General features: G+C 47.7%; 1 protein-coding gene across 4 annotated transcripts in view; it reads left to right on the forward strand.

The window, feature by feature from the left end:
* Positions 1–14,359, forward strand: part of PARP4 (poly(ADP-ribose) polymerase family member 4) — a 2,216,130-nt gene that overhangs the window by 690,819 nt on the left and 1,510,952 nt on the right. For all 4 annotated transcript variants that reach the window (XM_078657066.1, XM_078657067.1, XM_078657068.1 and 1 more), the window contains one exon: positions 7,034–7,115. In XM_078657066.1, the coding sequence (XP_078513192.1) occupies positions 7,034–7,115 (82 nt within the window). The remainder of the gene's footprint in view (positions 1–7,033; positions 7,116–14,359) is intronic.

The following is a 14,359-nucleotide window of genomic DNA, read 5'->3' on the forward strand; positions in this document are numbered from 1 at the left end:
TGTCCCGACCCATCTGTCTGCCTTCTTTCCCAATTCTTGGGGAGAGGTCAGATCTGAGTCAATAAGGTGCTGATGCAACAACTGATTTTGACAATTACTTAAGATTTGTTCTCTCATAATTAGATTATACAATCCTGTGTAATCAGTAACTTTACTTCCCAGTAACCAGCCTTCAAAAGCCTTAGTGGCACAATCTACAAAGTCAGCCCAATCTTGAGACTGAGTTTTCTGGGTATCTCTGAACAGCAACCTGTACTGTTCAGTGGTTAAGCCAAACCCATCAATCAGTGTATTTTTCAAGACTTGGTAATTGTTAGCATCCTCAGCTCTAGTAGTGAGGAGCTTATCTCTACCTTTACCTTCAAAGGAGAGCCACAAAATAGCTGCCCACTGACTCTGGGGGATGCACTGGACAGTGCAGGCCCTCTCCAAAGCAGTCATCCATTTGTGGATGTCATCCCCTTGTTTAAAGGGGGGCACTATTTTACTCAGGTGTCTAGTATCAAAACTCCTGTCTTTATCCTTGGGGATAATGGTGCCACCAGTGGGGACTACCCCACTTAACTGTTGCTCTCTAGCAAAGGCAAGCTTCTATTTGGCAAGGGCAAGTTCTTCCCTCTGAATCCTCAGATTAGCCGGTCTCATCCTTGCTTCATGTTCTCTTCTCTGAGGGGAAGTCAGTCTCCTCTTGGGATTGATCATTCTCCTCTGAGCAGAGGCATGAGAGTGCACAGATCTATTGGAGTCCCTAGAATGACACCTATCTCTTCTAACTCCAAAGTTAGGCCTGCTTAGGGTCAGTACTGGGGGTCCCCCAGATCCTTCCCTATGTAGGTCTAAGTTGGCCCTGGTAAGCCTGACTAGCTCAGGACCATTGTCTGCCTCATCCCCAGAGACTTCCTCTTCCTCCTCCTCCTCCTCTTCTACATCTTCTGTTTCAGGGAGGTTGGAGTCTGGGTCACCACGAGTACCTTCTAAGGGGGGCATGCTCCCATCTGTCTGAGAAGCTTTTCTAGCATCATAAGTCTCTAAGAGACCTAACAGAAAAGGAGTGGTAGGGTTAGAACCCTGTTTTAGTTTCCTGGAGGTACACAATTGTCTCATCTCCTGGAAGCTAAGGCCTGCATATCTGGAAGTGACCTGTGGAGGGTCAACAGCCACAAGGGGAGTCTCTGAAGACTCTCCCTGGGTAGACATGCTTCTAGTGTGGTGTAAGTGATGCACCTACCTACACTATGGGTTTACCTACTGATCCCTTGCAAAAAGTTGTAGTCAGGGTGTGCTAAGCCCTGTTACACTACAACAGCTGGTTCAGTAGAACTCAGAGTATTCTAAGTTAAGTTATATGTACCTGGGTACTTATGTGATCTTTCAATTGATATTCTTAGGATACGTGCTAGGTAAAACAACAGCATGCTCAAATCCCAACCGCTGCACACCAATGTGAGAAGTTGGCCTGATATATAGTGCTCACTATTCTAGTGATCACTTTGTATCATACCAAACAACCCTTGATGATGATTGGTTGTAAGTCAACCTTTTAGACCAGCTATCCTAGTAGCATGGACACCCCTCAGAACTCCCCCACATGACGCCAAGCCCATATGAATGTTGACCCGCGCAGCATCACTCACCAATGACATACATTAGACGTGACGGGCGCGGCTGCCACCGCTGTCACAGATGGGAGTAGGTCCGACACCGCCACTCTGACCCACAGACTACAGACAGAAAAACCCATAGATCACGCTCTTACTAAGCATAGAATGTATACATGCTATGGTGTACTGTGGAATACTGATATACGCTGCCGGACCCCAGGGTTGCCGGACTTGAAGCTGTGTTCACTTACCTTCTATATCTCCGAGTTTGTTATCCGCAGCTGGCCCTGCTGGGTTGTAAGCACTGATGCTGTGTACAATGTATGTTGGACAATAAAGGTCTTTAAAAAAAAAAAAAAATCCTAGTAGCATGGACACGAGCAGTCTTCAGGCTAAACTCTAGAGGGCGTGTTAAGCCAGCTGTTTTACCATCACATATACCCCTTGAACACCAAGTGATAGGACACCACACAAGTTGTTATAAAAATATAGGATATTTATTAATAACAGTTCTACCCTGAGCTCTTTATGAGTCAGGGAGCTAAGCACAATACAAAACTCTTACGAAAATACTTTAAGTTGCACAATTCACACAAATGCCCGAGGGGCACGAAAAACCATATACACAATAAGTGGAATGCGAAACACTAGCAGGTAAGTAACAAGATCCAGAGGCTTCAGGATCGCTAGGACTACACTACTGAACCCTCAGATTACGAGCAGGAGGTCTAGGGAGATCGTGTGCAGAGTGTGCACTCTCACGCGGGATGAAGTCTATGGATGCTAGCGTTTCTAAAGTTACTGTTTCCGGACGAATCCGACTAGGTAGACTAAAAACGACAAAGGATCTGGACACTTGGATAGTGAACCTGTGCTGGAGTACCGAAATACTCAAGTTACCTAGCCCAGGGGCCGCGGCTGCATAGGGTTCAAGTGACGTCGGGAATCCTCGTTGAAGTCTATGGAGCCTGAAAGAAGAAGTTGCTGGCAGGCGACCAGTGAAGATGTTCGGTGTGATCCAAGGCTGGATCAGTGAAGGAGACGACCTGAAAGCAGAGGGGACTTAGTTCTTAATCACTAGCCAGTGATTATGTGGGCACCAGGATGGCACCGGATGAAGTCACCTCGACCAGGTGAGTGGGCGACGCTGGACTCTGCAGTCACACGGGCTAGGAGGCGTTGTCGGCGTCCAGGCTGGAGGTGCGAGCTGTCCCACGAGCTGTCGGCTGTCGGCGATGCTGGACTCAGGATTTGAGCAACAAACCTTGGCAAAGGCAAGCCCACGCGGTGGAGTCAAGATGGCGTCTGGAGTGGACCAGGAGGGTCCGGGGTGCTCCTCTCTTGGAAGGGAGCAAGGGCCAGTCTGGAGCAACCAGACCAGCGGTGAAATCGTCGTGGTTCGTCGTGTAGAGGGTCACTAGCCAACGGGCAAGTGACCGAACAACGTGGCAAGCAGCAAAGAAGCAGAAGGGCCCCACGCAGATCTCGTGGAGGCTGGGGGGCTGGACTTCGGTGCTGGAGCTGCTTAGGGTTAGGGCTTCTCAAACCCCAGTGCACTTACTCGAGGGTCTCTCGGGGGTCGTGCTGGTGAAGCGTCGTGCAGGTCTTGAAGATGGCCGGTCCCACGGGTCTCGTCACACCCACGAATCTCAGCTGCGCTGGATGATGTAGGTAGAGGTCAGAGATGGCAGGGAATCCGGGTCTCGGCGAGCTGGGCAGTCTTGATCCGGAGGATGGACTTACAGCAAACCGCAAGAGCTTCGATGGTGCCTGCTGGTGCAGGGTGGCTACTCCTTAGCCACAAGGGAGAGTCTTCAGAAGAGTCAAGAGTTCCTTTCGTGGAAAGTAGTTTCAAGATTCAGAATGATCTAATTTGGGAAGGGGGCCTGCTCCTACCTTTATTCTAAGAAAAGGGGCTGGCACGCGACTAGGTCCTGCCCTATGGGTGGGACCAGGAGGGGGGTGGTTACACCCCTCTCCTTTGTCCGGTCTCTCCCCAGCTCAGGGGCGGGTGTGCCCCAGGAACTGGTTTGAGCCGGCATATGCACAGTGAGCACCAGGGTGCCACTTGCAGTCACCTTCCTTTCAGCCCTGCCTACCTGGGATACACAAAATCCTGTCTGGGATGGTGCTAGCACCGCCCCTGACAGGAAACCCTTTGTCCAGGCCTCCGTTGCTGGAAGGACTCCCAGCAGCAGGAGGGCAGACTTGTGTCTCGGTGGCAGCATCCATTTTGTGGAGCTGAGGCTATGTCTGACTTTAACCGGGGTTCACAGTTACATACATGTCGTGTCCCTCTAGAAGGGTGGAATGCTAACCCCGTCGCCAGAATTGGCGAGGGGTTAGTATTCCAATTCGTATGACACCTTACTCGACATGTTTTGATAATGCTATACCAAAGTTAGCATTTAACCGCGAGGATTATAATGCACTTAAGAGTATATGGTATAGCGTTATCATGGAACAGCTATTTGGACTTGGTTCCGCAAGCTGCAAACGGGCTCAGCTCATGCCAGAGCACCATTTCACATCATTCCAAGCACTCTGCCTTCAGGATCGATAAGGCCTGCCATAGGAGTGACTGATAGGAATATATGTGTCCATTTTAGGGTTAGATATAGGTATACTATATCTAAAGCAAAGGGTGATTACACCACCTTGCCCCAGCTGTCGTGCATCCAGTGGTGTCTGTTTGGGTGGCCAGCCAGGGGTGGCATAATACATGCTTCAGCCCCTGGTAGGCCCTGGGTACACCTATGCCCTGGATACCTAAGGCATGCTGTACAGGGACTGATAAGGTGGCCTAGTACCAATTGGTAAGATACACCTAAGATACATGGTTGTAATTTAGAGAGAGAACAGCTAGGCTGTGGGTCTGATTAGCAGGCCCACAGCCAGGGAAAGTCGTAAACCAGTGAAGCAAAAAGCAAAAATCTAGGGTGTCCATGGGATTGCAGACCCCACTCTCCTACAGAGGGCACCTGAATCGTTCCAACCCTTTGCTTTGGGTACTTAAGGGCTTTCCTGTGGGAGGGTCCCTATATTCGTCGTGGTACAAGATTCAGATAAAGATATAACTTAATCTTCTACCGTCTGGGCACTCTGTACTTCGCTGGACTCTGCACTGGGCTCCGAGACTCCGCAACTAGGAAGACTCCTGCTACTCCTGGTCTTGGAGTCCTGCTCGTTTGCTACAACATCCCTGCCTGTGCTCCATACAGTGTCCTTCCAAGGCCTGTGGACATCCAAGACACTGGAAGGAATCCCCCTTGACGTGAAGCAGTCACTTCTCTGTATCTGCAGGAACAGCAACCAAGCTAACCGGTCTGCTCCTCCTGGGCTCCCACGGACTCCGAAAGGCTCAGCAACACATGTGGTGGTTTTTTAACTTCCTCGAGGCCTGCACTGTCTTCTCACAGAGTTTGAGGCCAGTAGCCCTCGTCGGAAACGCAGGAACCAAACCCCATTGCACCGACTTGTTGTTGCACAAGCTTGTTGACTTGCTTCCTCCGAGATCTTTGGGCTCCAAATATCCCCAACCTCAAGTATCTCATGTGACCCAGATCTTCGTCCTCACTACATCACTTGGACTGTGGGCGTGCACCTTTGGTGAGCTTCTCGAGGTCCTCTTGCTACTCCAGTGCCTCCGGCCTGTGTGTCCTCTTGAGGGTCTTCTTTGATTCCAGTGGGATCGCCTGATTGCTCGGGCCCTACTCTGACTCCCCTGCTTGTGGTGAGTCACTTGGACCTTGCTGGTCCTGACAGTGCACCTTTTTCGCTTACCACAGTGTTTGCAGTTGCCAAGGATTGTTGCTGCTCCCGATCGACACCGACCCCTCAACTCTCGATATCCGACTTGGGACAGCTCGTGAATGGCTCCTGGTCTACCACATCGTTGACTCGTCCACACAGCTGCAGCTCCATGGTCATGTCAACTCTCCTGCAACACCCGACAGCGGTGGGCATTGTCTTCCGTACCACCTGGCCACTCCTGAGTGGCATAGACTCTGTCTCCTCGGCTTGTAGGTACTTCTCAACTTGAATCCACCTTTGGGTTCCACCAGACACTTTCACCTTCTGCGCCGGTGGCATGTTCCTGAAGTCCTCCATTCAGTTTGACTGCGGTTTCCGAAGCCAGTTCGCACCAATGCACCCGGCTTCCCTGGTGCAGGTATCCTGGTTCCTAGGGTATCCATGTGTGGGGTGGCTCTCCAACCTTCTGTCTTCCACGGGATTTCGTCAGGGTCGACTGGGAAGGTTCCTTCTTTTAAATTGCAACCTCGACTTACCCATTGACTTAAATTGAGCATGCAGTCGTGTTCCCACTCTGCACACGGCCTCCGTGGGGTTCCTGGGTACTTACCGCGGATGGTTCCTTGGGTCCCCAGCCTTTCTACGTCTTCTAGGTACAGTCTTGACTCGAGTCGCGATTCGCATCCCACTATTTTAGTATATGGTTTGGTCTCCCCCTGGCGACCATTGTGTATTTGTGCTGCTTACCTGTTTTTATTGCTAAGTATTGTGTGCATTGTGTTATATCTCTAGGAGATATTGTAATGTGTTAGTGACTATCGTTTAATTCATATATATTTTTATTACTACACTTTGTGGTTCTTTTTCACTTAATCTATACCAATAAGAATACGCTCTGGTAAAACAAGCTGCTTTACACTCCTTCTGGACTAAACTTGAAGGCTGCTCTCCACAGCTAGCACTTAGAGAGCTGTCTAACGTTGTCTAACACCACTAAAATACTCATAAGGGTTATCTGGATTAATACCGGGTGCTACACTTACATAAGTGAGCACCATATACTAAGCCAGCCTCCTACACATACAACAAAAGGAGTGTTGCCAGACGAAATCTTGCTGGTTCATAGATTTATTTTTGCCAGAAAGTACTGTACTTGCTCTACAAACCTTGATCCTCTGTGTGTCTATGTAAGCCAGCCGCCTAGAGTTGGGCCTCCTCTGTCTCCAGTCATTGCTTGTTTTTCATGTGTGTCTCATACTGAATCTAATGATCTTGCACTCTCACCTCCTTCCTTGTCCCCTTGATACAATCCTGGCAGTTCTATGGTGCATCCCCTTTCAGAGATTTACCTGCAGGGGAAAGAAAAGGATGGTGTGTGAGACTGAGGACAGCAACAATGGTAAACAGAGCAGCTATGGCTCTGGGGGTGTGGATTCATTTACATCTTAGTTATTACTTGCAGGATAAAGGCTCTGTGTAGGTGCGGTTCATTTTGTGAACAAACAGTGGTTTTCGTAAGTCCCTAGTATAGATAGTAACTAAAAGGTATTTTAATCAATACATTGCAAATCATTTATTATGCTTTTTCGAATATTATAGTAAATAGATTGTGACAGTCTATGTGTTCAATTTCATATTCTGCAGTGTCTAATCATTGGAATGTTTTTTTAAATATTTAGTGCGTTCTCTTTGGATTTATCGATTGAGATGCCGTTCAAAATTGAGAGTATTTTTTCTTCATCACATAGAATTAAATCGAAGGTATGACAATTTACATGTGCTACATGCTACTTTTCATTATGGCAAAAATAGATAAATATGTTTATGCTTAAATAAGTGTTAATGCAATGAAGTTATTGCTGTATTAACTATGCTTCGTTATTAATCAAAAACACAAACAACGATGTTGTAACACACATTTGAACATCTTTTTATATATTTATTAGTTTTTCAAACAGGAAAAGGGAAGTAGGGGGGCATACATACATACATAGGGTAGAACTCTGCAATGTATGTATGTGTCTTGTAAAGCGCACTGCTGCGCTGAGGCGTCGTGGCGCTGTAGACCGCTGGGGAACCCGTCCTGGCTATCCCTGTGAGGTGGTCCCTAACTGGGTATCTCCAAGGTGAAACCAGGCATCCCCGGCGAATGTGGGGGGTCGTTTTAGAGATGAGGCAAGCTAATGCCCAGAGTTGCCGAGTGTGATCCCTGGTTAGAGTAGGCACCGAGGCGAGAATTATCGAGTCCGCTGTCCCTGGTTCACAACCCTGCCGCGTCGGGAATTGAACCCTGGTCCTGGGCTGTTCTCTGCTTCCGGGTCTGCCGCCTCTAACCAGTGAGCCACACCACTCCACTCCACGCAATTTAATGACAATTAGACATATAGATTGACGCAGAAAAGGCAGCCTCACAAGGCACATCATACAACTCAGTGATGGAAGTTCTGCATAGAGGGATCTCTCCATCCTTTGTCCAGTTCCAGTAGGAGGGCATTCACGTGCTGGGGTGTCTCCCGGTACCAGCGGGCCTGTCCCGCATCCGAACCAGTAGCCACTTTCAGCATCTGCAAGTGAAGAGTAAGGGTGGCCCAGATGTCTTTAGGTCTGGAGAGTACCGGCATAGGTTCCCAGCAATTGGACAGTTGTCCTTAGCAATGTGCAGCGTCTCACAGCCAGTCAGCAGTTCTAGGCGTAGGATGCCTCCCCCAGTGGATGGCTACCTGTCTTTAAACATTTTGACATCTTAAAAGGCACGTCAATTGATTACATTATATACAAATGTCATTTTGTTGACGACTGTGACTGTTGTAATTTGATATATCTTATATTGGACCATTTAAATGTTTATTGCGATATAAGATATGCTAGCATACAACAAGTTGAATACTTTGAGTCGCCATTTGAGAATGCAACTATCATTCTCATGCTCATTATGAGACAAATATATTTTACTATAATTTCTGTAGGTCATTCTTCCTGTCCATGTGTGTTTGTTGATGTATATGTGTTACAAGATCAGAAAAGGCGACTGTATTTATGTTTAGCTATTAAGAATCTGCTTGTAACCTTCCAAAAACATGTACATTCACATAAGACTGATCATAAAACGTTTTGCACAGGTTAGAGGGCTTTAGTGGTAGCGTTGCTAAAGGTATATTTTCCATTCTTTTTTCCATATGAAAGTTTTCTGTGTGTAGCAGCAACAAATGTTGGAAAGATGTATATCAAATGAAACGGTAAAAATGGAAGCAGTGGGTATATTACCCTTGGTTTCCTGCCAGTTTGTCCCGTCCAAATATGATAATTGGGCTGACAAACCAAAATTCAGCATTGTGCTTGGAATCTGATGGGCTGATAACTTTTGGCTTTGGCAGTCATTATTTAATTCAACCAATTCCCAAATGAATATGCGTTTACAAACGGTTTAGTTGGTAATGGCGTTCCATGCTTAAGGAGCTATTACATTTGTTAGGTCAGGGGTAAAGCCCGCAACTTACTTCAGCATGACCGGGAAGACCTGTTCAGATGGGTGGAGTTTGAAAGAATTCCACAGGTATGGGCAATGCTGAAAGGCTTTTTAAACTAGAATTGTTTAGAGATAATCTGAGTCAGAAATAAGTTAGATATCTGTACGAAAGTAGGATCTGCTTTCATGGTTACTCCCACGTTTTGCTTGGTGTCAGTATATTTTGGACCTATTTTGACTGGGATCCTGCTAATCGGGACCGCAGTCATTGTCTTTTCTCCCCAAATTGACCATGGTATGTACTTTTGTACATCTTAGCACACGTTTTGTATCAAAATACATAAATATACATGTGTTTCCACCATACATTAATCATGCATTTGAAATAATTTTCATTCCTTTTGTTCAGGGTTGTTGTTGGAGTTTTATTTCTGGAGACGTCACAGCCGACACGTGTTTCGTCGTTTTAGGTTAGTTGACCCGTGTTGTAACCGGAGTATCGGTTTAGTAATATGGCAGCTTTTTTGCTGCTGTAGTCGCAAAAGAAGCTTCCGTCCCCGCTGCCACTTCTATCACTGCACCATAGAAGTGGCAGCGGGGACGGAAGCTTCTTTTGCGACTACAGCAGCAAAAAAGCTGCCATATTACTAAACCGATACTCCGGTTACAACACGGATCAACTAACCTAAATACGTGCAACATCCCCATAAAGAACCCCTTTGAGGGTTGGAAGTATCACCTCAAAAAATAAAGAACGATATTTTGGAGAATTGCCTCGAAAAAGTCGTGGGTTACATTCCCTAAAACGACGAAACACGTGTCGCTGTGACGTCTCCAGAAATAAAACTCCAACAACAACCCTGAACAAAAGGAATGAAAATTATTTCGAATGCATGATTAATGTATGGTGGAAACACATGTATATTTATGTATTTTGATACAAAACGTGTGCTAAGGAGTATCAAGCATCTTGTGGCTCTTGCCTAACTAGAAGAAGAAAAGTGGTTCTCTTCTCCTTGTAGCACCGTATTGACTTTTATAAAATCAGTTACCTAGAATTAGGAAAAGTGTACATTCCTCTGTGGCGCCAGTACCTAGTAAATTACCACTAACCTAGCTGTTTGAAAAAGTTACTTTTGTACATCCACAATTGGCTACTGGTGTACCCTTGTAAGTCCTGAGTATGCATTACTAAGGTACCCAGGGCATAGGTACAATGGGGGTCTTCCATGGGCTGTAGCATGTATTTTACCATCCACGGGAGTCCACTCAAATTGTGACTACAGGCCTGCTATTGCAGCATGTGTAATTTTGTGCTTGCACCTCTCACTACATATATAAGTTTCCTTATATCTGAGGTCACTAGACAAAGTCTCCCCTATGCAGCCTCTTCAGTCCTGAGGGCAGGGTGCTTGGTTATAAGTGTGAGGGTGCCCCTGCATGAGCAGCACACCTCTACATACCCCAGAGTTGAATCTCCTGGTTTTGTAAGTATGTCAGCCATTTTAATAGATATAGTGGACATCAGTCATTACGAGATGTCAAGCCATATAGTGGCTACACCGAACCTGGTCATGTTTGGTGTCAAATATGTTGGAATCATACCCCAACACCGATTCCAGTGTTGGAAGTATGTTTCCATGTACTGGGGCGGGGGGCTCCATTGGGGTCCCCCCTGTACTCCGGGTAACAACTTTTCAGGATCTGACAGCAAGCTAGTGCTGCTGCTGACCAGAGACACAATTCTGCCCTCCTGCTGCTGAGCCAAGCTCGAGCAGCGAAAGGTAGAGTAATAGGTTTCCTGTCACAGGGAGTTGTGACCACCTCCCAGACAGAACTTAGTGTATTAGGGTGGGGGTGTGTTGCAGGGCAATATAAGGCTTGAGGCGGAGATGGGTTTTTCGGTACTAATTTATTCAAGGTGCATGGAAAGTCCCGCAGTATATATACAATATATGGCAAATTAAAGAAATGGACAACTCCAATAGACGGCAGTCCTGTAACTTCTCGGCGGGGAATTGGCTTCTGGGACGGTCGGGGTCGCGTTCTCGTTCACGAACTCTTTTGTTCGGCCCGGTGTAAAGAGAAAATAAAAAGAAAACAAAGCCTTATTGGCAGGCCACTTTCCTTATACGTTTTGAGGGAGGGATAAGTGAAGGATCACCACTGAGGTTGGACCGTGAGGGCGGGGAACACCAACACCAGGTACGGAATATATAGCCCGTTACGTCAAGGTAGGGATTCCGCCCCTCTCAATGGCCGCCCAGCGAGGAATCAACCACCCTTCGCCTGGGGCCCCGGAGTCGGTCACGCACCTGTTTGAGCCACGAACCTCTGGGCCCGTGGCTGGGCGCTGCGGGGGAAAGCCTCCTGGGTCTTTGGTCGTCAGTCCCAAGTCGGGGGTTGATTCTGCAGCAGTTATCCTTCTCTCCTCCAGTTCCTCCTCTTGTGGGGTCGGTCCACTAGCGTCTTCCTCGCTCTTCTCGACGACTTCCTGGTTGGGGGTCCACCTCCTTAAGACGGACGAATCCTCTAGCGCGTAGTTTCTAGGGGCGGATCTTCGCAGTGGACTGGCCTGAGTGTTAAAGGGCCAGAAGCCAGGGATATCTGATGTTCCCGGATCGTGATCGGCAATCTCAATGTCCGGGAGCTGTAAACAAGCAAAGGGTTTTAGAACAGGTAAGTCCCTGGAGTGTCCTACGGGGTCGGGAAGGGGCGAATCCTGACAGGGTGCTTCCCAGTGCGTCCAGACCGCTTTGGAGGACACATTTGGTGCCCTCTTTTCATACACCAGTTTGAGCCACTACTCTGGCACGAAATTGGATAAAGGATATGGGTGTATCCTCCCCTCTATCCACCCCCTCCTCTGGGAGGGACCTCTGAGTTGTTCCAACTCTTTCCTTAAGGTACCTAAGGGCTTAACTCTGGATGGTTCCTTAGATTGGTTGTGGAACAAGATTCAAACCTAAAACCACGTCACTCTTTGACCTTCTGGACACTTGGACGTTGCTAGACTTTGCCTGGAACCGAGACTGCACCAAGGAAGACTCCTGCTGCTTCTGGTCTTGCAGTTCTGCAGGTCTTCTTCGTCGTCTGTGTCTGTACCTCTTCCAATTTCTTCGACACACCTGTGGGCATCAAGGACACCTGAAGTAATCTCCCTTTGAGTGAACGAGTCACACACCTGCATGCACCGCAACAAACCTGACCGGTCAGCTGCTGCTGTCGTCCTATGGACTTCCTGAGGCTCAGCAACACAGATGGTGGTTCTGCAACTCCCTTGAGGCCTGACTTGTCTTCTTTGCAATTTTGAGGCCAGTATTCCTCGTCGGAACCACAGGGACCGAACCCCTGTGCTCTAAGTCGACTTGCCATTGCCAAGGCTTGTTGGCTATGCACTCCAGAGATCTTTGGGCTACAAGAATCCCCAGCCTTCAGCATCTCTTTCCTCTAAGATCTGCATCCTCAACCGCATCATCAGCACCATAGGCCTTCATTCTTGGTGAGCTACTCGAGGCCCTCTTGCGAATCCTGTGGGTCCTCCTGAGGCTCTTCTACTGCTTCAGTGGGCTCCCCAGCTTGCTCTGGGCCTGTTCTGACTCTCCTGCAGTTGGTGAGTCCCTTGGACCTTGCTGGTCCCAAAGTTGCTCCTTCTTCGTTCGCCACACCAGTTACGGCTGTAAGATATGTAGTAATAGGCTTGATTGTTGCTTTATTGAACTTACCCTCCTTTGGGCAGGTATGTGCACGTTTTTGGGTGGCTTTAAACCAGTTATATTTTTGTAATTTTCTCTGATCGTGTGGGAAAGTCTGTTGCATATGCGATAGGGGAGTCTCCCTGATTATTCATTTTTCAAATTCTTTCTTACAACCTAACATATCTGATAGAGACATCTAGCCACTGATGATCCAGAAGATTTTGCTTAGCAGTACCCCTGCGTGCCGGTGGGTGGCGTTGGTAAACTCTGCATTACGGCGATGGTTAGCGTATTCGTCATTGTAACGTCCGCATCATCAAAATAACAGTCAATGTAACCACCACTCCGGCGCGCTGATGTCAGTTCTTTTCTTTCCGCGCCTGCGCGGTGGACCATGCAGGGTGGTGCATGTGGGCTCTAAAGTGGAACCTAAAGTTCCAATGGGCATATCATTGAAGAAATCTCACCAACCCAGTTCAGATATCAGAGGGCACTGTGAAAGATCTGCAGTTGTTCTTTACAGGCAGACTGTCACCTGTGTCCACTTCATGGGTACACAAGGTGGTTTGACTGGTGCCAGAGACAACCTGTGTTGGTACTGATTGAGAACCTTCCTGCAATCAGCTTGCTGCTGGTCAGTGAGGCTGACTGCCAAGGCTACTTCTTCAACTGACTCATCAACAGGGTCGGAGAGAGGAGATCATGGAGAGGGTCACTGTCTTCCTCCTGTCCCTCATATGTGGCCATGAGCAAGCTAATGTCAGCCCTGCCTACAAAGGTTTTTTAGGCGAATCACATGAAGTACCCTTTGGGGACTTCTGGGAGTACCAAGGTCCACCAAGTTAGTGACCTCACCTTTCTTTTCAAGGAATGTTGTCTTGGAGCGCTCGTGGGGCCACCGGCTCCAACACTTTCTCCTGTCATGGCTGTCAGTCAGTGCAGCCTTTTGGTCATGCCAAGCTTTCTGATGCTCCGGGCTGGCCTCAAGGTTTTTACTTGCCTTCTTCATATACTCAGCCATACGTGAAGGCAGGCCAAGGACATAGTCACAACATCCTGTTTATGAGGTTTGAGAAGTTGCTCCCAGCGCTCCTTAACTAAACACAATGGACCCCTAACTGTAAGTCCAAACAGAAGTTCAAATGGGCTGTACTGAACCCCCTTCTGTGGAACCTCTCTGTTGTCAAAGTGAAGGCAGAGTAGTAAGACATCCCATTTTCGCCTAAGCTTTTCTGACTCCTCCACCACCATGGTTTTTCTGATTTATCCTGGTGCGGACCCATTTGGCTGTCTTCTTTCCCAATTCTTGGGGAAAGGTCAGATCAGAGTCCACCAGGTACTAGTGCAGTAGTTGGTTCTGACAGTTATTAAGGATGTGATCCTTCATCAACAAATTGCACAATCCTTCATAGTCCTGTACCTTGCTTCCATGAAGCCAGCCTTTCAGAGCCTTAATAGCACTGTTGATTAAATCTACCCAGTCTTGGATGTGTGCCTTCTGGGTGTGTCTGAACTTAATCCTGTATTGCTCAGTGGTTAAGCCAAACCCATCTATGAGTGTACTCTTCAGAACTGAATAATTGTCAGCATCCTCTTCTCGAACAGTGAGGAGCTTGTCTCTACCTTTGTTAGCAAAGGAGAGCTACAGGGTAGCTGCCCACTACCATTGAGGAACCTTCTGAACTCTCTAAAGCAGTGATCCATTTATGGATGTCAGCTCCTCCTGGTAAGGAGGGACTATCCTGTTCAGGTTCTTAGTATCAAAGGAATTTCCCCTGACTCTAAGCACATAATGCTGCCACCATGGGACTCTAGTTCCAAATTCTTCCTAGCCCTCTGAA

The sequence above is a fragment of the Lissotriton helveticus genome, chromosome 8 (genome assembly GCF_964261635.1).
Source record: "Lissotriton helveticus chromosome 8, aLisHel1.1, whole genome shotgun sequence".
Taxonomy (NCBI): domain Eukaryota; kingdom Metazoa; phylum Chordata; class Amphibia; order Caudata; family Salamandridae; genus Lissotriton; species Lissotriton helveticus.